Source organism: Gymnoscopelus braueri (assembly GCF_963280865.1).
Source record: "Gymnoscopelus braueri genome assembly, chromosome: 24".
In the NCBI taxonomy this organism is placed as follows: Eukaryota; Metazoa; Chordata; class Actinopteri; order Myctophiformes; family Myctophidae; genus Gymnoscopelus; species Gymnoscopelus braueri.
In genome coordinates, this window is record NC_137626.1 from 15674850 (window position 1) to 15697526 (window position 22677).

General features: G+C 45.6%; 1 protein-coding gene across 1 annotated transcript in view; it reads right to left on the minus strand.

The window, feature by feature from the left end:
- Positions 1 to 535: 535 nt before the first annotated feature.
- LOC308080492 (FERM and PDZ domain-containing protein 4-like) overlaps positions 536 to 22677 on the minus strand; it is a gene marked incomplete at its 5' end in the record, with an annotated part of 118376 nt that continues 96234 nt past the window's right edge. The window contains 12 exons of the mRNA XM_080422389.1: positions 536 to 4558; positions 5686 to 5826; positions 5917 to 6020; positions 6866 to 7183; positions 7940 to 8459; positions 8714 to 8852; positions 10500 to 10682; positions 11799 to 11888; positions 13750 to 13876; positions 17006 to 17142; positions 17906 to 18025; positions 20400 to 20531. Coding sequence (XP_080278515.1) covers positions 1170 to 4558; positions 5686 to 5826; positions 5917 to 6020; positions 6866 to 7183; positions 7940 to 8459; positions 8714 to 8852; positions 10500 to 10682; positions 11799 to 11888; positions 13750 to 13876; positions 17006 to 17142; positions 17906 to 18025; positions 20400 to 20531 — 5400 coding nt within the window. The 3' untranslated portion in view covers positions 536 to 1169. The remainder of the gene's footprint in view (positions 4559 to 5685; positions 5827 to 5916; positions 6021 to 6865; positions 7184 to 7939; positions 8460 to 8713; positions 8853 to 10499; positions 10683 to 11798; positions 11889 to 13749; positions 13877 to 17005; positions 17143 to 17905; positions 18026 to 20399; positions 20532 to 22677) is intronic.

Genomic DNA, 22677 nt, shown 5'->3' on the forward strand with positions numbered 1-22677 from the left:
CACTGATGGACTTTAAAGAATACAAATATTTCCACACAAAAAAAAACAGTCCTTTTTGCCATCAGTGTGTTATGTTGTGTTTATCTTTTGGAAAATATTTCAAAAAGAATTGTACACATTACAGTGACAATATTAAGCGCTACTAGTTCCAGTGCAATATTTGTGTCCCTGTGTTATTGAACAGATCCTTCTTTCAACCACAAACTGCATTGTAATACAATAGGATTGAGGTCGCTTCAAATCCAATCACTCCTAACAGTAAACTGAGATACGCTAGCCTATAATAAAAATAAATAAAAAAGACTTGGACTGATAAGGGAACACATTTTTTTTCTCTTTTCTCATCACTGAAACAGAACTTAACTCCAGTCCGACCCTGTTCAATTATATATATCCTATAATAAATTAAGTACATACAATACTCTCTCTCTCTATCTACAGCAAATAATATATTCATAAAGTTATGTACATTTTACACATGTTTAAATAAGCTATGTTATGCACATGGGAAAAGGGCATCTATCTAGGCATATATTACAAAGGTCTGTTGACAGTATGGCTTTGCAAATTACATCATCATCATCATCAGAGATTGCCTTTCAACTATTTACACATAAATATCTGACTTGTTAATGATTTGCATGTTTGAAGAGTTCGACCACAGCAAGTCTGACATGTTGTCTACTTTGCTATGGAAAGACTCCAGACCTTGGATAAGACAAACCTGACGCTTATAAGCCAGAATCTACTGTAAAATACACATGTAATCAAAGAAGATTTTATTTAATATTTTTGCCTGCATATAAGCTACACCAGGAAGCATAATGCCTGAATTATACTTCATTTCGTGCCGATGTCGTGCACCGAAAATAGCCGATCTACAAGCTCACAAAGTTCTGCGCTACTACGCGTTCTGAGCTTGTAGATCGGCTATTTTCAGATGCCGCGACACTAATACGCAACCAAGCATAAATCAAGGCTTAACCACTTAAACCTCAGCATCCGTATTTTGGGAGAAGCTTTCGCAGAAAATAGCAGATCGACAAGCTTATCGATCGGCCATTTTCAGCGAAAGCTTTCCCCACAATAACAGAAAAGACACTAGTATAGAGCCATGAGGGACTCCGGTCAACCACATAGGGTTTAAGCGGTTATAGGAAGTAGCTTTTTTACTTGCTGAGCAGCGTTTTAAGGGAGCGGGTGAGAGCATTTGCGATGGCCGACATCGTGCTCGAGTGGCGGACGAGGGCTTTCACGCTGTGCTCGCCCGGCGCCCCCACGGTCGCCGTCTCCGCCGCCTTGAGCAGACAGATGTAGTTCATGACGACCTCGTCCACCTTGGCCACCACCTCCCTCTGTTGGTGCGTGGCCGAGGCCCCGAGGCCCCGGACCAGACACATGCACGCCTCACAGAGACAGCACAGCACCTGGAAGCTGCAGGTCACGGCGAGCAGCATCTCCTCGGGACTGCCGTGGGCCTGCGCCGTCCGCCGGCAGGCCCGGCCCAGCTCCTTCGACTCGATGGAGAGGAGCTGCTTGTAGTGGGACAGGTCCTGGATGGGAGGCATCTGGGGCATCAACCCGCCGCGATCCCCTGGCCCCCGGCCGACGCTCGACCGCACCAGCGCGATGAGCTCGCTCGCGTCCCGCCGGACGTCCGCGAAGCCGGCGGGGAACACGTACATGTGGTCCTTGAGCGCGTTGATGCGCGCCAGCCGGTCGGCGAAGCTCATGCTGTTCAGGACGTCGCCGCAGAGCGGGTCGCCGCTCGCGCCCGCCGGCACGCCGCCGCAGAACGGAGCCACCGGCGTCAACCCACCGCCGCCTTGGATAGTGATGTTGTTCCCGCCACCACGGCTGCCCCTGGACCTCTCCCATTCAATTTCATCCTCCTCCGCCTCGCTCTTCCTCTTGAAGAAGCAGCGGCTAAATGGGCCGTTGCAGCGCCAAGGACTGGTGTCCAGTTTCTGTGAGCCCTTCATGTGCTTGCCGTCTTTCTGCAAAGGGAACGCCACGGACGCCCTTCGGCCGGTGGACCAGCACGTGCTTTGAGAAGAGACGGAGCCCTGGGAGTAGCTCTTGGAGAGCCTCTTCCTCGCCGTCCTCCGCTGGACTTTGGTTTCTCCGTGTTGGTGCGGGGACGCCAGCAAGGGCTGCTGGCTCCGGCTCCGGCAGGGTTTCTCAAAGAGCGCCTCGGCGCTAACGGAACCCGCCATCATGTTGCTGCAGCTGCGCCTGAGCTCTCGGCCCCGCTGGAGGCTGCTGTTGTGGGGGCCCGTCTGCTGCAGGGCCGGAGTGAGCGTCTGAAGGACGTGGTTCTGGTTCTTCCAGTGGTACTGGATGGAATCCTGCTTGGGCAAGGTGCCCGTTTTGCCAGAGCCGACGTTGGCTTGCATCGGTACGGCCAAGGTACAAGGTGGCAGCGAGGGAGGAGGTGGCGGAGCGGGTGTTTGGAGGTTTCGGGTGGGTGACGTAATGCAAGATACAGACCCGGTAGACGCCTGTCGGGTAAAAGCTGAGGGTTGAGCTCCACATCCTAGCGAAACGGGGCACAGCTCCGTCCGCGGGACAGTCAAATTGGGGGCAGTGGCGAAGCACAGAGAATCGTTAGGAAGTGGGTGAGACTGGTGGGCCGCATGCTTTGTCCTCTGGTTCGACTTCATCCAGTCCTCTGAACTGCCGCTCGGCTGGCTTCTGGATCTCGGTGGCGGGTGTTCGGCGGGGCCGCCGTCCCCACAGTTCCTGCCAGAAGCGAAACTCACTTCCTGGTTGCCGCAGCCCTCCCTCTTACGCAGCGACAGGAAACGCTCAGGGACCGCAGCGCCGCGTTCAAGATCGATCTCCGGACCGGAGAAGGAGCTCCTCCGCTCGAAGCCAGCCGTCCTCACCTCCGGGGTCTCGGCGGGTCTTGGAACGTGAGAATCGTGACTCCTCTTGAGCTTGGCGGGGAGAGTGGCCGAGTGGTACGGATGTTGGCCTCTGTTTGCCGTCTGCGGGGCAGCCGAGTTGGCGCCGATCGGACCGGGACCGAGGAAATGGGACGGCGGCGTGGAGGAAGGCGTGCAGGTGCACCGAGCGATGGTGTTCCCCCTGTTCTTCACCATCTCCGCCAGCTGGGGGTTGCTGGTGATGTAGCATTTACTGTCCTTTTTCACCGACCCGCCCCTGCCTTTCCCTTGATGCATCTTGCTGACCGTCAGGTAGTTGAGGAGCTGCCTGTACGCCTCGCCGTCCTTCTGGTTCAGCTCCCTGAAACCGCTGGCCTGTTGCTTAGCGTGCGGGTCACCATGCTGCTTTCTGCCGGCGGCACCCGGAGCTTCTCGATGCATCAACGAGGTGTGTGTCGCGGCTGAGGGCCTGCTAGTCTCGGCCCCCGCCGCCTGGGCGTGAATGTTGGGCAGCATCTTCCGTAGGAGCGCCGGGTCAGCGTGTGGGTGACCCTGAGCGTTACCCTGAGCGTTTTGGCCTGTGCCCTCGTGCTTGCTGCTGTCGTAGGTGTGAACTCGCAGTAGAGAGGAGGAGCCGGACAACGGGTGCCGCGGCTGAGCGCGGCGGAGCTTAGAATCCAGCGTGGCGGAGCAGAGTGGCGAGTCGGCCGGCGTGCAGCAGGCGCCGCTGCCGTTCATGCTGCTGCCTATCGACGAGCACAGGGAGCTCTGCAGCGAACCGTGGGCTTCCCCTTGCAAGTTCGAAATCCTCTTGGCGAGGTGGTACTCGCACAGCCGCGACACGCTCTGCTGTCTCGACGCGGGCGGGTGGTCACTTTGCGCTTCCGACGACCCCTCCGCTCTGGCTTTCTTAGCCGGGGAGAGAGGGGACGCCACCGGGTGTTCGTCCGGCGCGCCCGCCACCGCCGCCACCCCGTCATCCTCTGTGACGTCCCCCGGCTCGCCAACTTCTAAAATGTGGTCAGAGGTGCAGGATGACGCGCGAGGTATATGGATGCGTCCCCTGGGGAGGCTGTTGAACCCGAGACCCTCGGCGATAGAACTCTCCGGCAGCACACACCCCCGTTGACTCCCGCTTCTTTCCGCGAACGACGTGCGCTGCTCCACGTCGAGGCGGCCGTTGCTCCCGCCTCGATGACCTTCCCTCGTGCTGAAGGTGTTGTACTTCCCGTCGGAGTCGCACGATTTCTTATGATGTTTGCCTCCCGGCGTGGTCGATTTGGGCCGCAGCTGCTGCTGCACGGTGACAGACGTGGAAGCCTGGGGCCTCGCCGCCGCCTGGCTCTCCGACGACTCCGGCCGCGCGGCGGCCTCCAGCAGGGGAGTGGTTCTCGGGGGCACCGCCGGAGGGTGGAGGAGACGCGAAGAAGGACTCCGTGGCCCCCTCTGCACGGCGCACCCTGCCGGGCCGGGGGGCGACGTGGGGAATTCCGTTTTCTCCTCCAGCAGCGGTTGGTAGCCGTCCCTCGTGGCCACCAGGAGGCGCAGGTGGCTCTCGCTGAGCTTGTGAGCGGCGGCCAGCTCCGAGATCTCCGTCATCTCCGAGGAGTTGGTCTCGTTGCCCGAATCCGAGGAGGACCCGGGGCTGAAGCCTCGAGATATCAAAACACCTTGGGAAACGAGAAAGAGAACAAAAGATATCAGCGTTGTATTCATTGATTTGGGTGTTCAAATCATTTCGTGTTAAACGTTGATGTCCCCCAAAGAATAGTAATACAAACCTCTGTGTGTGCTTGCATGCATGCGTGTTGGAAAGGCCAGTAGGGGACAAGAATCTATGTAAAGAGGAGAATACAAGTGCTTGTACTTATTTATGCATGTGAACACATGAATACATGTATGACGGTCAGATGCAGTAATTTATTTTATTTCAGTTATTACTACTGTTCATTTTTATGTTTTCTTTGAACATGCAGTGTAAATGTTTGGGTTATGTATACACAATTGTGATAACTATCAGTTAATATAGTGTGCATTGGCAAAAGGGGGGTACAGTAGGAGTTTATAAGTTTACACTTCATCGTACTTATTTTCGAATAATGTTGTTGCTATGCTATGCTATTCATTCATTCATTCATTCATTCATTCATTCAGACTTGGTTGCTCGACAACATGTGACACAGGAATACCCATGTACCTGTCAGACTACTTCAATAGCGTAAAAGACACACACAGGCACAACACCAGAAGGAGCCCCACTGATCTCCCTGAACCCAGTTTCGGCACAAAAATGGGCGTCAAATTCGTCAAATACTGCTATGCCGCCAGCATGTGGAATGCCCTACCAACAGGCATAATAAAAGTGTGACTCCTTACCCTCTTTCAAAACCGCTGCAAATTGTAACTGGCCCCTGTTTTTTTTTTGCATATTATTGTATATAATTGTTTGTCTTTAAATGTCCCATTAAAAACGGGTAAACATCTGTGTCATTTTAGATTTCTTTAGCTATTCTTTTTGCAAATCTTTGAATAGACTATATATGTTTTTGAAGCGCTTCTGGGGATTCTACAAATGTCTTCTAAATCCTAACAGTTAAAAAAAAAAAATTATGCAGCTATAATATCAGTGGTTCTCAAACTTTTTTCATATCAAGGACCCCCAAAATTATATGTATTTGGCCGCGGAACCCCATCTCAAAATATATTGTTCCAGGGACCCCCCAGAAGCAAAGATTTGAGTAAAAAAGATTCGTTTAAAAAATATATAAATATATGTAACATCAGCGTGGGGACAGACCTGCGTTACTAGCGTGCGGTTGTGGATGTGGTCGCGGGGCCGGGGGTCTCTGTTCAGAGACGGACAGGGCCTCCAGGGCGTGAAGCGTGTGGGCCACCGCGTTGTCCAGCCTCCTCTCTGCTCTTACTCCTCCTGCTCCTCCCCCTCCTCCTCCTCCTCCTCCTCCTCCTCCTGCTCCTGCTCCTCCCCCGCTCCCCTCCTCCTCCTCATCTCCGTCTCCGTCCTCCTCGCCCGTCGGCACGGCGTCAATCAGCGATACAGGGATGTCGTCATCCGCGTCGTCCGGGGCGCCGAGCGGCCTCGCGTCAGGCTGCGAGTCCTCATCCGAGCTGTCCCTGTGAAGCCACGGTTATTATAGTTAAAGGGGAAGACCACTCATTTTCAACTGGATAATTGATTGAGGTCATGTGATCAGTGACATACGCACACCCTGCGTATGTCACTGATCACATGACCTCAATCAATTATCCTTTTCTAGGCAACACAGAAGGGGGGGGGGACTTTTTTCTTATTTCCACACAACAGCTCTAAGGTGTATTAAAGACATAGTTCAGTGTTGAAAATGAGTGGTTTTCCCCTTTAACTAAAACTAGAATTACAAAAATAACATACATTTAAGTTAACTGAAATAAAAATAAAAATGAGGCTTTAAAAAACAACAACATTGTTTTGGGGGATTAATAGTCAGAAATGTAAACAACACGTGGTACAGTAAGACATTAAAGCTAAAAGGATAAAAGAAAAATCCTGGGTACTTGTTTCGATTGTGGTCCTATGTGTCATATGTATGTCTTAAAGGGATAGTTCACCCACAAAATGACATTGTTTTCTATCGATTAGTCACCCCATGGAGACTTGAATTCATGGATATCTTTTTAGTTTTTGTCGCATCCCTAAGCCAATAATTTGATGACCGGCAGCGGTTCCGACACAAAGAGTCTCCTTTGTGTCTCCTACCGGAACCGCTGCCTACCGGTCCACTGGTCATCAAATTATTGGCTTAGGAATGCAACAAAAACAAAAAGATATCCACCAATTCAAGTCTCCATGGGGTGACTAATCGATAGACAAAAATAACCAATTTTTGCGGGTGAACCATCCCTATAATGGTTTGAATACCAATACCATTGATATTTGCTTATGAATACAGCGCCGCTAGTCACGCTACACGTAGCCTTGCCTGAAGCCTTGGGGCGGGGCGGCGATGGCCAGATTGAGGCTCTGCAGCAGGGCGTCCTCCACCTCCTCGTCCACCACGCCGCCGGCGCCGTCGCCCTCGGGCGGAGGCAGCGACGTCAGGTCGATGATGTCGTCCGTGGACCCGGAGAGCGCCGCCACGGCGCTGTTCCCGTTCCCCTCTCCTCGTCCCCTCATCGTCATCATCGTCGTCGTCTCGCCCCCCTCCACCGGCGTCCCCGCCCCGCCGGTGGAGTCCTCCTCGCACGAGGCGTCTTCGTCGTCCTCCGCGTCGTCCGTCATGTCGGCGTAGCACAGGTCCCTGTGGATACACAGGACCGATTAGTAGTCTAACATAATCGCCTGATCGAAATTATTTGAGATAATCGCAATTCTTTTTTTTTTTCCGTTAATCAATTCCATTCGTTTGTATGAATTGATGTGTTGGTTCTCAAAGTGGGGTCCGGGGTCCGGGGACCTTGGGGGGGTTCCAGGGGGTCCCCAGCAAATGGAGTTAACCCATTGAGACCTGAAGCCGATTCTACATGTCTCCTAAATCTCAACAGTTTCCTGAAAAACCTATGTTTCTATATCAGTGGTGCTCCATCTTTTTCATGTCCAGGACCCCCAAAATGATATGTATTTGGCCGCGGACCCCCATCAAAATATTTTGTTCCAGGGACCCCCCAGAAGCAAAGATTTGAGTTAAAAATGTTCGCTTTAAAAATATATATATTCAAAGATTTGCACACATTTTCACGATTTTTCAAAAATAGCAGATCTACAAGCTCGCGGCACTCGGTGCCGCTATTTTTGAACATTTCTGAAAAAATATCTTGCATTTTTTCAACATAAATCTTCTCTTCTGGGGGTCCCTGGCACAAAACCTTTTCAGATGGGGGTCCAAATATATATCAATTTGGGGGTCCTTGACTTATTGAAGTTATTTGTCATATCTGCCCTGTTGCAATTTTAGTTTACAAAGCCTAAAAAGCCAAGCAGAAATGTCGATCTTATTTATACGTATGACAATTAATCGTCGAGTAAAACGTCACGATTGTGACAACAACCCCTATACCTGAGCAGTGGCTCCTCGCCGCCCTCCACCCCTCCTATGTTGCTGTAGACGTGTGGCCGGCCGCCGTACGGAAACGGCGCCCCGTCGGCGTCCCGCGGCCGGAAGTCGCCGGCGGCGTTGTTGTTGCTGCCGTGGAAGTAGGCCGGCGGCCTCCTCCGTTCCTGATCGGCCGCCGAGTCCGGGCTCTCCAGCAGCCGCTCGTAAGCCAGGTTCCTGGGGTTTCCCTCGGCGGAGTTCAGGGGCGGCGGGTCCCCCCCTATGAAAATAAACGACACTTTGGCGCTCCGGGGCGAGTCCTGCGGTTTGTGTCTGGTGGCGGGGGGCACCGGAGGGGGCAGGGGGCTTCTCCTGCTGCCTAGCGGTTCTCTGTCGGGGTCCTGGGATTCGGGGTGGTGGTGGTACGGGGAGATGCTGTTTTCCCGTTGCCCGTTGTCAGAAGAACAGTTCCTGGTGTAGGGGTCTCCCTGGCTGGGAGACGTCTCCTCGCAGACCCCTGGAGACGAGTCGTATGGCCACTGAACTGAACGGAGCAGGGGAAAAAAAGGCTTGATCAGCTATGGAATTTTTGAAGGTTTTTATGTGGTGTGGTTAGTGTGTAAACTAAAACACATAACATTAGGGTCTTTTGTCCATCAATATTCTGCATGCATACTGACACGCACACACACATGCAGCAACGCATGCGTGCGTGAGCACACACACGCGCGTGCACACACACACACACGCACGTGCACACACACATCTGCATACACTGTATTGTACGTGGTAACTCACTGGCATCATCCCCGCTGATGCTGTTGCAGCTTGCCATGCTGAAGATGGACCTGCGTGAGTCCACTAGGAGGCGATAGTAGCCCGCAGTGAGACAGGCCAGGTTCATGGCGTCACTGGACTCCATGATCAGCGTGATGGGCTGCAGAAGAATAACAGAGGGAAACATTTAAGATAAAGAAATAAGGGGAGAGATACAGAAGAATGTGATTAAAAGACAACAAAATGCAGGAATGATGGAAAGAAAGAAACAAACAAACAGCAAGAATCATTAAACTACTATTCTCCTGCCTGGAAATTTTAACTTAAATTCTACTTTAATATAACTTAAGTTACTTCCTGATCACTTGTTATGTAATTTATTTTTGTCTTATGTTCAGAATAGGTTGTGATGTTATTACTGTTGACATCCCCCTAATATATACAGTATTTTGCGACAAGCTCGCCTGTTTTCCTCATTTTAGCCAGTAGATGGCAGTAGACGCCCATATATGAGATTTGTGCGGTTTAAGCATTGCCACCTTGTCTGTGAATAATCCAGGCTCTTATGGAGATATGAGGGTAAGTTTGTTCAAGTCTGTCTAAAAGCACCACATTTGATGCTTTTAGACATAATTTGTAGACAGCAATACAGATTTGTTGACATAAATATACCTAAGAGCCTGGACTAGAAGCAAGTAGTGCCAGAAACTGACAAAGATGAGAATTACATCTACTGTAAGGTTGTATTATTCATGAAGAACCATTCATTAAAACTGCTTAATTTCAACATCATTCAACGTGTGTAACACTAACATGCATGAAATCTGAGAAAAGGACCAGAGAACATGTCAACTCCACAGAGAAAGGCCCCAGTTTAGTTGAGTCCAGTCGGGTTGGAACTCAGGACTGTATTGCTGTGAGGCAACAGTGAGCCATTATACCATGGGGTTAAATGCTTCAAATTAAATCCAATTTTCAATATCAAATCAGTTATCAAATCGGCAGTGGGGGAAGAAGTACTTAAAAGCTTAAAAACGTTTACTTAAAAGGATCCATGGCTAATAAGCCATATATGCCTTGATGCATTATAATTGCCCTTTGTAACAAAAATTATAAATGAAAAACACAGTAAATGTTTTGGTTATTTTAGAAATAATTAATCTCTTACTCAAGCATTTTACACAATGCCCGTCTCAAGTTAATGATGTCATGTGTTTATTAGCACATGTGGAATGCATGTGCTAATAAACACATTTAAAATGTTGTTTTGATGCTCATATTAACCTTAGGAAGTGCTGGACCACACAAGGACAAATGACATCATCAACCTGCCCCCTTTAGTAAAAGATGAATTATTTCTAAAATAAATAAATAATTTAAGGTGTTTTAAATATTTTGAATTATAATGGGCATATAAGGCTCAGATCCTTTTAAGAAAAAGTTGCATAATGTAGAAATACTCTGTTAGAAGAAGAAGTACAAAAGTATAGTAAGCCTTGTTTTTGTAATAATAATCTAAATCTATAAAGCAACTAGTTAAGAGTTGTGTCAGAATTGTAACTCATATTCCCCCTAGTCAACATGTGCCGTCGAGAGAACCCCCTTCCAGTCAAACATTTGACGTTTGGTCAAATCCATCCCAAGAAGTCACCCGTTTGCCGTCTTGTGAGTGAGAAAGTGTTGAAAAAAAACGTTAAAATATCGTTGCTGCCCAACGATATGTCCTCTGCGTTCCTCAACCTCCTGATGGTAGGCTATGTGTGTGTGTGTGTGTGTGTGTGTGTGTGTGTGTGTGCGCGCCGCTCACCCTGACGTCCAGAACGTGCAGCTCCAGCCGTACGTTGGTGTCGTCCTCGGTGAGGATCTCGATGCGGTTGACGTGGCTGAAGTCGGCCAGCAGGGCCACCAGGTTGGTGCGGGCGTTGATCACGTGACTGATGCCGTAGCGCGGCCCCACCAACAGGGTCACCTCCGTCTGCTTCTCTCCCTGCTGCAAGAAGGGAGGGACGGTGTGTGTTAAATACCAGCCGCTCCTCCATACCATCACAAAGCTAGGCTATAGGTGCAATCTACTTGTGTTTATCTTTGGCAGCCTAGGACACGTACATAGGTTGGTTGTAAGAGGCTTCCAACAACTTGGGACGCCAAAAAGAGCAGCTAAACGGCTTGCACAATTCTGTGCAATCTCTTCTACTGTCGGTAGCCGCCAAATATGGCGAAGACGCTGTTACTTGTACCCCTGAAGGGTGTGTGGGTATTTTGTCCATGATTTGCTGACTGTACATTTTTACAGCACCTTGTAATATTTGTGTCCTTGTATTGTATCTCTTACGTGGACATGAATAAATGATTAAATGTTTTGTGTGTAAGACAAGGAGGCAGAGACAAAGTCATTAAACATGACTAAAAGACTCTAATTACCGGCCAGTGGGCTGCTTTCTCTCTGGTCAATGTCTAGGTTTTTTTTTATTATTTTTTTTTTTTACGACAATTGGATAAAAAAGTCATGAAATGTCAATCACTAGACCAGGGGTCGGCAACCTTTTTGACGTGCATAAGTATGGCACATCATTTTGATTGTCCACATACAGTACATAACCTTTTTTTTCTTCTTCTATCGAAATATGTTATTCCAAATCAGGATGTAACGATCATTAGACTAAGCTATATCTCCCAAACTCCCTCCTCCCCAGTCAGAGTTCAGAGTTTGTATGAATGTAAAACTATTTAAAGGGATAGTTCAACCCCAAAATGACGTTTTTTTTTCTATCGATTAGTCACCCCATGGACACTCGAAGTCATGGATATTTTTTTTTGTTTTCGTCCCATTCCTAAGCCAATAATTTGATGACCGGCAGCGGTTCCGGTAGGAGACACAAAGAGTCTCCTTTGTGTCTCCTACCGGAACGGCTGCCTACCGGTCCGCTGGCCATCAAAATCTCCATTTTTTTTTTTGGGGTGAACTATCCCTTTAAGAAATATGAATGTAACCTCAGACTACTTGAGGACACACAATGTTTTATAGACCAGGTCTGAATCAAAACAAGTTTCTGCTCAGCGTTAAAGTGTAAAGAAAAACAAACATTAGAGAGCGGACAGCCCTTACCAGCAGTATCGATTTGAACTCCCTCCCTCCGTACAGTCGGAGCTCGCTCAGGTACCTCAGATAGTGCACCTTGGCCTGCAGAGCAGTCAGCTGTAGCATAACAGGGAGACAAGAAGCACATGTGTTGACTCCCAGACTTTGTGTTTGCGTTGCATGTTTAATCCGTTAAGATCGGGAATAGCATCTGTGTCATTTTATGATTTATTTGGCTATTTTGTTTTTATCGTGGACAATTTGTACAACTCTTTGAATATACTGTATATATATGTTTTAAAAGCGAACATTTTTAACTCCGATCTGTGCTTCCTGGGGGTCCTTGGAACAACATGTTTTGAGATGGGGGTCCGCGGCCAAATACTGTACATATCATTTTGGGGGTCCTTGACATGAAAAAGTTGGAGCACCGCTGATATAGCAACCAAACAACAAACATTATGTATTTGGCCGCAGACCCCCATAGTTCCAGGGACCCCCCAGAGGCAAAGATTTGAGTTACAAATGATCACTTTAAAGATATATACATTCAAAGATTTGCACACATTTTCAAGATTTTTCAAAAATAGCAGATCTACAAGCTCATATATCTGCTATTTTTGAATAGCCAAATAAATCTTAAAATGACACAGATGCGTTCCCGCATTGAATGGGTTAATGTTTTAGAGCAGCGATTCCCAACCTCCCCAGGCCAGGGAGGGTATTGCAAGTGGGGCCGCCATAATTGTCAAAACACTTACCATTTTGATTATAATATAACATACAGTATATATACATATAATACAACGATACACCACAAAAATGTATGCACAATAATAAACATACACGGTATCTTTAAGGATGTGAAACCTTCACTTGGTAACAACCACAATGCAGAATAGGAGTGAATATCTGATGTAGGCAGCAGGCTGGCTCAAGGATTTGGAGAGCGTAATGAGCATCAGTCTGAATTATTTTGCTTGTTTCTTGGCTGTAGTATGTGTGTGTCTCTCTCTAATGAACCAGCTGCCACTGTCATGCATGCAAATGTTTCACATTCCAGGTTTGGAAGGAAGGAAGGACAGACATCAATTATTGTTACATTTACTTGGATATATTTTGAAACACTTTTTCCACAAATGTATTATGTGGACAAATCTTGGCCACTCAAAATGTCCTCTTGTACTGTAGGCATACAATATTATTTTCCGAATATCTTTTAACCACTTAATCTCTATACTTTATGGTATTTCTAACAGCGTAAAATAGCCAATCTACAAGCTTGTAACGCGTTGTTTCGTGACCCATTGTGAGCTTGTTGGCTACTGGCTATTTTCAAATTGGGCTTGAATTCATGGATATTTTTTATATCGCATTTATGTCGCATTCCTAAGCCAATAATTTGATGACTGGCAGAGGTTCCATTAGGAGACACAAAGAGTCTTTGCCTACCGGTCCGCTGGTCATCAAATTATTGGCTTAGGAATGCGATAAAAACAGAAGAATATCCATGAATTCAAGTCTCCATGGGGTGAATAATCAACAGATTTAAAAAAATGGGTGAACTATCCCTTTAAGTGATTCATTCATAAGGCATTTTTGTAAGTTTGGGTTCCAGGGAGACAACAAATATATCTTTTGGGTATCCGTTGGAAAAAGTTTATGAACCCATGCTCTTTAAACTAGTTTTGCATCTGTGTGATGCTGCTTCACGCTGTTCTTCACATTAGTATTCAAGGCCTGGTTATGACAGAGGGTCTTAGAGGTTGACAAGGGGGAGAAACGGGCTGAGGTATGCAAGTATTTCTATATATTGCATCAGAAAGATAGTGTGTGTGTGCGTGTGTCAAAAGTCTGTCTTTGCGTGCGTTATACACACAGACACACGCTTCTATGACTGGTGGCGTCCGAGTGCACGGCTTCATCTTTTGCAAGGGCAAAATAAAAAAGAGTTAGACAATGAACATGTGTTGCATACTTTCTTCCCGGGAGGCACGAGGTTCTGGTTGGTTCGGAGGATGTGCGTCAGAGCCTTCTTGATGTTTTTCACCTTCATGCTGGACAGCACGGCGGGAGGCAGGAACAGCGACAGACCCCACTCCTTCCTGTTGGGGAGGAGAGAGGAGGATGGCAGTGAACACCAACTTTATATAGACCTCAAAAGTTGCATAGATGCAAATCTGAGATTTATGTTTTAGGTGTGGTACAGAAGAAGGCTCCTTTTTGCACATGGCAATGTATAAAAGTTAAAACATTCAGGTATATCTGTGATACACTGGCTAAAATTACAGAGGCTCCCTTCCCGTTAGGTTAGACCCTGAAGTTTGCCTCTTAGGCAATTTCACTGCTATCAGTGCAAATCTAAGAAAACACAAATTTAATTTACTACACCATACCCGTCGGGGGATATGAGCACCCAAAGTGCGTCATGGTCCGCTTGTTTCACGGATGGTCTGCTTGTTTCACGGATGTGGCAACACTGGCGCTTGTTTCACGCACATGATCTGGCAACCCGTGAGCCAGCGAACACAAAAACGTTAATAAACTGCTGACATTTGGGGAAAGCGAAAAACGGGCTTCGGTGTTCCGTGCACATGGTAATGGTCAATGGCTGTGTGCAGCCACTGAGGAGAACCGGGCAGAAGAGATTTTGGGGACGCACGCACAGACAGACGCACAGAGCTTTGATAGAGGTGGCACTTGGAGTTGCTAGTAGGAAATGTATTGCAATAACATATACGTCTGACTCCCCCCTCCTCATTGCGAGATGGTTCTCAGAAATGAACAGTTGTGTTCCTCTTGAGAAGATTACTTATCTTCTGAGAAATGGGTTTGACACATTTTTGAAGATTTGGCAACCTTATTTTGATTATATGGAAACGTTGTCCCTACCTGTATCAGAGATCTAGATAGGTTGTTATCTCTACAGCTATCTCAGTCTAGATCTATTATTTCTTGAAGCTACTTAGTGTCTGTAGATTTGTCTGTTCTTGTTCCTTTTCTTTTCTTTTTGTACCTTTACTTTTGACTATGTTTTATCTGTGTTGTTCTTTATGTATGTGGGTTTGTATGTGGGGAGGGCAGGGGGAGGGATGTGGGGGGTTGTATGTACTTATTATTATTTTTTATAATTAAAAAATATATATATATAGATACCCAAAAAAAAAGGATGGCATGTAGAAGACTCCCCTTCAGTTAAACACTGCTCCACTCGATTCTGACAGCATTCTGACAGCATTCTGACAGCATTCATTTCATTCATTTTACCCCCTTTTCTCCCTAATGTAGTCGTTTTGCCAATAAATTCCCCCCCACACACATTATCTGTGTGTTGTCACGCTATAACAGGCCAATCTGAAACATTTGGGCCAGAGGTTCTGACTTGGCATCCAGGGAGTGTGTGTGCACAGTTTCGCAGCGGCCGGGCCAACGGTGCCGGAGATTAGGTGGTAACGGACGGACAGGACACACGGACGGACGGACGGACGGACGGACGGACGGACGGACGGACGGACAGGGGGTAAAACATACTCTCTCGCCATGCCTTTCGGCCTGGCGGAGACAATAATATTATAGCATAGGCATGTAACGATTCACTCAACTCACCCGTACGAATAGGTTCACGATATGATTTTTCAAGATTTTTTGAACACAAAATTAATAGACATGACCGAATTTCGTTTTATTCTATTTTTTTATTTCTCTTACACAAATCCAGTATTTTCTTCTCTTTAATATATATATATTTTTTTACAATACTGTGTTTTCTCTTATCCTCTTTTCAATACAGTAGCAAACGACTGAAAACTACTTTTTAATCAATTCTCTTACAAAGATCCTGTATTTTCTTTTTTTCTCCTGCTGTTTGCATCGCGATAAATATTTTATTAAATCGATATAAATTGCCACCAGTTTGAAACAATTTGAATGGATTTACGATAAATCGTTGCATGCCTAATAAAAATATAGCATCAATATAAAAAAAAATAGTTAAAAGTCATGGTATCTCTACATATCTGTCAAAAGGATAAAACACTAATAAAACTCGAGAGCTTATTTTCAAAGACAAAGTCATTTCTGCTGTAATGACTTACAGCAGAAATGAAACGTATGAGCGTTTGCGCTCATACGGGAGAAGATGTCCTCGGATAAAGACATCTTCTGCTATTGAAAGTGTATTGTATTGTGTTTTATGGATGTATGGCTTTTTAGCTGTGGTTTTTATTGTCTTGTTTTACACAGTGTTTGCCAGAGCGCCGAAGGCATATTAAAATGTTATGCAAATTTGAATAGACAATAAAAGTTTTCTCGTCGTATCTTATTCAACATCTATTCTGGTGGGAACTACCTTGACTGTGTCTTTCAAGCCGAGATTATGGACAAGTTCAGTCTATATCTCTGCTATTTATTGTTAATAGACTTCCCCACGGCTGTGTGTTTGTTTGACCTTGCAGACAATATCAGTGGCGCATATCGTCTCTGTCGGGTGGAAACCTCATATGTCCAAAACGGTTACTTTTCAGGATTCAAATTCAAAAGCAGCAAGAGTAGCAGATCTACAAGCTCGAAACGCGGCGCGAAACGCGGCGCGAAACGCGGCGCGAAACGCGGCGCGAAACGCGGCGCGAAGCGACGCATTTCGAGCTTGCAGATCAGCTACTTTTGATGCTTTTGTGTGACACTGTATCAGTGATGGAGGAAGTACTCACATTCGCTTAAGTCACATTTACTTAAGTAGAAGTATCAATACCGCAATATGGAAATACAATTCAATGTATTAAATACAATTAAAAGTTTGGTATTCAAAATGTATTTGAGTAAAAGTACAAAAGTATGGGCATCAAAATATGCTTAAAAGTACCAAAAGTAAAAGTACTCATTGTGCAGAATGTCCCATTTCACAAGTTCAAAATGTATAAAAGATCTTTTTAAAATAGTAATAATAATCGAAAAATCTACCAAGTAACTTGTAACTAAAGTTTTCATATAATTGTAGTGGAGTAAAAGTACAATATTTTCCTCAGAGATATGTAGTGGGGTAGAAGTATTGATACATGTAAATACTGAAGAAAGTAAAAAATACCTCAAAATTTTACTTGAGCACATGTACTTTTCACCACTGCGCTGTAGTATGATCAAGTAGGGTGAACCCCCCCCCCCCCCCCCCAAAAGATAAGAGTATGGAGATAAGAGCTTTCTGCCCGACGACAGTGACAGACATACATTAAACTTACTGGATGTATTTGAGAGAGACCTTCTGGGTCTGTCTGGTTGTCATGGTGAGGATGTACATCTGCAGAGCGGCCAATCGGAGGGCAGCGTCGTACTTGAGCTCCGGGCCAAAGCGTTCCAGCACCACATCGTTGCAACTCTACAGCAAGCCGGAGGGAAAAAAAGGACAATTTTTTAGATACATTTCACCAATTTATCTCGGCCAGACCAATAAATGCTAATGTTTGGGGCCTTGTTGGCCTTCATCAGAGCAGATACTGTATCAATCTGGCTTATCCCTGTTTTTAAGAAATCCTCCACTTCATCATTTTTGGCTACATCTAGCCCTCTGAACAAGATAGCAAAGTCAGGAAATTGATTAATGGATACTGTGATCATTATTTCAGGGTAGGAAAAGCATACAAATAAACATATCTATGCGGGATTTAATATGCCTGGTTAGGGGTGGAATCAACTATCGTGGGATAAGTTTTATCCCTGCTTCTGGTCCCACTGAATTAAAATACATGCATTTCCTTTTGGGAAACATAGACCGTCTGGCATCTATGTTTTACATTCATGTTTGATAACGTCACAATTCAATAAAATAAAAATAAATTATGTTAACCACATTAACCCTCGTGTCCCTATGTTCGACATATTTTCAAAGTTTCTCGCAAAACGATTCTTATAAAAAATAATGAAGGAAAAAAAAAGAAAATTGCAGACCCACAAGCTCACAAAGTGTCGCATAATGAGCATGTAGATTGGCTAAATTTTCAAAGGAAAATAATTATAATTTCAGTATGTCAGTATCAGTTTGTATGGTCTTTCTTATGACCCGGCCGGGGAATTGAACCCTGACCCCCCGATCACCAGGCGGACACTCTAACCACAAGGCCACTGAGGCGGTATAGTTATACCTGTATGTAGAGGTACTCAAACGCCACCGCGTCTCTCCTCAGCAGCTCCACAGGATCCCTGGGCACGAAGCTGATCCTAAAGAAACACTTCATCTTATCTGAGCCCGCCCGCTGGGTCACCTGAGGAGAGAGAGGGAGTAGAGAGAGAGAGAGAGAGAGAGAGAGAGAGAGAGAGAGAGAGAGAGAGAGAGAGAGAGAGGACACATATTTGAGGATGGATGGAAAAAATACAACTTTTTTTTCAATAAATCACAATAGTGCATCTGTGAGAGCTCCATCCAAAAATGGGTACTTGCGTCCACACAGAGTCCAAGAGTTCAACACTTTTACCACTGGTGTAGAGGGGAAAAAAACTGTAGGGGCCTAGTATAGACCCCTGGGGGACTCCGGTAAATAAAGCATATAGGGTTTTAAGGGGCCTTACCCCTTATCCCTAAACTCTTTTTGCCATTTTTTACTATTTTGAAAAACATTTAAAAAATAGTTCAAATAGCCGATCTACAAGCTCACAACCATGCCAATGTAGATCGCCTAGTTGAACTATTTTAAAATGTTTTTCAAATAAGTCAAATATGGCTTATAAGTTTAGGCATAAGGGGTAAGGCGTCGCTCAAGATAAGATGCTGGCAAAGCATCTCCCTTTGAAAGACTTTATCTGTCCATCGTCTGCTGAACACACAGAGCCTCGGAGATCAAGTGTGTGTGTGTGTGTGTGTGTGTGTGTGTGTGTGTGTGTGTGTGTGTGTGTGTGTGTGTGTGTGTGTGTGTGTGTGTGTGTGTGTGTGTGTGTGTGTGTGTGTGTGTGTGTGTGTGTGTGTGTGTGTGTGCGCGTGTGTGTGTGTGTGTGTGTGTGTGTGGTGAATATTAAATCTGTCCTCTTGTGAGCTCACAGCCTCACACCTTTATTACAATGTAGCGGTGTGTGTGTGTGTGTGTGTGTGTGTGTGTGTGTGTGTGTGTGTGTGTGTGTGTGTGTGTGTGTGTGTGTGTGTGTGTGTGTGTGTGTGTGTGTGTGTGTGTGTGTTTATGTGCACGTGACTGCACGTGTGTGCGTGTGGGCGTGAGTGTGTGTGTGTGTGTGTGCGTGCGACTGTGCGTGTGTGTGTGTGTGTGTGTGTGTGTGTGTGTGTGTGTGTGTGTGTGTGTGTGTGTGTGTGCTTGTGATGCGTCGCCTCTGTCCCTGTGCCTGGTCTGATAAATGACACCAAAGTCCAAATGCGACGAGAATACTGATCAGGAATGTGTGCATGTTTGCGCGCGTGCATGTGCGAGCGTGTGTCTGTGGCAGAAGTAAAGGCAAAACTTTGGAGGGAGGGAATGATAGAGAGAGAGAGAGAGAGAGAGAGAGAGAGAGAGAGAGAGAGAGAGAGAGAGAGAGAGAGAGAGAGAGAGAGAGAGAGAGAGAGAGAGAGAGAACGTGAGAACGTGAGAGCAAGAGATAGAGAAAGAATGAAGTCAGAGATGAAGAGAGAGAAAGAGCGAGAGATATGAAGAGCAAGAGAGTGAGAGAGAAAGATAGAGGAAGAGAGAGAGTTACTTACCAGAGCGAGAGAGAGAGAGAGAGAGAGAGAGATAGAGAGAGAGAGAGAGAGAGAGAGAGAGAGAGAGAGAGAGAGAGAGAGAGAGAGAGAGAGAGAGAGAGAGAGAGAAAGAAAGAGAGAGAGAAAGAAAGAGAGAGAGAGACAGTTGTCTTGTATATCATTAGCTCTAGAAACTGTCAGGTTTAATGCCACTCCAGAGGAAGAGAAATACTGTCTGTTTTGTGAACTGATTTATTATTATTTTCTCCCTAAATATGATGATACAAGACAGGTATTTGTTAGTAAAAACGTCTTCTATTTGTGTTGATTTCCTTGAGTTAGATGATTATGAAAAATCTGAGATATGTTTTAGGAAAGAGGCTTTTTGTTGTAAGTTGTATATGTCAAGCTTGAGAGAGAAGACAAGCTAAGCTTCAAAGACTAAGCTGTAATGGAATCCATTATGTGAATACAAACGTGCTGTTATCGTAAAATGGTGTCTTGTAAACCAGTGGTTCTCAGTGGTCAGGGGACCACCAGTGGTCCTTGAGGGGGTTCCAGGTGATCCCCAGCTAAATGATGGAGAGTTGGTGACCAAATGGACCCTTAAAGATCTTTAACTCTTGAGAGTGTAAAATTCAACCGAATGGACCCCTCACGGGTCCATTTGGTTTAATTCTTGGTTTCATTTTACGAGTTAAATTATTATTATAAACATCGGCATTACTTAATGAAAGAATTGTTATTTTGATCAACGTTTGCCTGTTACCTCTCCTATTGGTACCAACATCAATACAGCACGGAAGGAATTGTAGACCAAATCGTATCCAACGACAACAAAATATTCGAAGTCTTGGGTCTCTGAGAGTTTAAATCTCATCAAACGGTGGTTCGTGGCTCAAATGCCGAATAAATAATGTCCCTTGAAATGAAAAGAGTTGAAAAAAAAAATCAAATCAAACAAATACCAATACCTGAGTGAGCATCTCCTGCTCATGCAGCAGCAGCAGTCTGCTGGGGCAGCCGTCTCTCCTCTCCTCCAGCATCAGAGAGAAGTACTCCATGCATTTGATGGACAGCTTCTCCTGCAGGGTCAGGTTCACGTCCTGCATGAAGCACGACGACGCAAACAACACAAACACACACACGTTTGTACATCGGCCGTAAATCGTCAACAACTTAAACAACCCCTAGTGTCCATATTCTCGTTGGATCCATTGGATCACAGGCTCTTTTTTTTCTCCATTTTCTGAAAAGTTTCTGGTCAGAAGAATAACAGTAACACTTCAATGAGGAGATTGTGTGCACAATCTTAAGTATTCAGGACAGGTGCTGGATAAAAATGCAGCAATCAAAGAGAGGTAAAATATCGGCACACTGACTTATAGCACCCCCCCCCCCCCCCCCAAAGAAAACGTTTTATTATTACAAGGGCAACGCCTAGACTCTAGATGGACGAAATGTTGCCTTTGTAATAATACAAAGTGTTTTTTTTTTTTGGAGCTATAGCTCAGTGTGCAGATATTCTCTAAAAAATAACTAGTAACTACTGCTGTCAAATAATTGTAGTGGAGAAAAGGTACAGTAATTGCCTCTGAGATGTAGTGGAGTAGAAGTATAGTAAGTATTAAGGTCAGGCCTGTAATTTCGTCATTTTAGGGGCAAGGCCACTTGGCCTTTGGTGTTGCCCATTTTTTGAGGGCACAAAGGCCAAATGCCAGGGCAGGAAGGCCATCAAATAAAACAATGTTTTAATTTAGTCCATTGAAATAGTTATTTGAATTTAAGGGTTATGGATGATTTTGCCGTGAAATAAATAAATGATGGTATTTACAATCTGATCCATGCTTAGCCCTGCACCAATCAAAGTTACTGGATTGGTTTAAAGATGGGGACTCAGGGGAGTTAAGAATTCAGACACTCAACCAAAGATACTGGTGTCTACATGACAAGAAAGAGACACTGGTATCTACAAATTAACAAGAAAGAGACACCGGTGTCTACATATTAACAAGAAAGAGACAGAGGAGAAAGTGGTACAGTCAGCTGGGGCATTAAGGCCACTGTGGCCTCAGGGCGCGCCATATTTCTGAGGGATCAAAAGGCCAAACTGAGGGGCAACGACGGCCATATGGCCTTCGTGGCCTCCCTGAAATTCCTGCCCTGATTAAGGTATAAAAATCACACCCAGTGTGAAGTGGGCGGTGTGGTCATCACAGTGGTCATCACAGTGATGGAAGCTCACTTAAAAAAAAACGTTTTTTAAGTGAAAAAACGTTTTTTTTTTTTAAATGTTTTTTTTTAAGTGCATAGTCCTATTTATAGGCTATTAATGTCATCATGTGTCTCGCTAGCCAATCACAGTGCTGAATAGAGTCAGCCAACAGAGTCAGCCAATCACAGTACAGCTAGGGGTGTACTAATGAGCCAATCACAGTACAGCAAATGTGTACTAATGAGGTGTCCCAACCCCACTTATAGGGGCGGCTACACCGCCCAAAAATGTACATACACTCAAGTAAAGAAAAAGTACCTCAAAACTGTACTGAAGTACAGTACTTAAGTAAATGTACTTTAGTTACTTTCCACCACTGACTGCTGTTCAATCTTGTTGAATCACGTAGTTCGTTACGTGAGCGACCCGCTCACGTAACAAACTATAAATTAGCCTTCAACCTCCGCCACAGCGCTCCACTGAAGCGCCTCAGCAGCCAACAGCAGAAGTCTGACTCCCATGCAGGTGGGGGAATGGAAGTACCAAAAAAAAAAAAAAAAAAAGCCATTAATGTATAAAGTTTAATTTATATTCCACCCCCTTATCGGCTATTTTTGGCACACGACACACCATTGTGGGAGAAAGTTTAAATCAGGCTGAAATCACCGACTGCAAGTGCTCCGTCAGCCAGCAAATAACCACTTTCCTCTAAATAAGAATAATGTGCTACCAATACCAAGTTTTCTTTTTATTAACCCGTCAAGACCGGGAACGTATCTGTGTCTTTTTTGGGCGGTGTAGCCGCCCCTATAAGTGGGGTTGGGACACCTCGTTAGTATTAGTTTCCTGCACTGTGATTGGCCCATTAGTAGACCCCTAGCTGTACTGTGATTGGCTGACTCTATTGGCTGACTCTATTCAGCACTGTGATTGGCTAGCGAGACACATGATGACATTAATAACCTATAAATAGGATTATGCACTTCCAAAAATCCATTTTTTTTAAGTGAGCTTCCATCCACCATGTCTAGGACCAC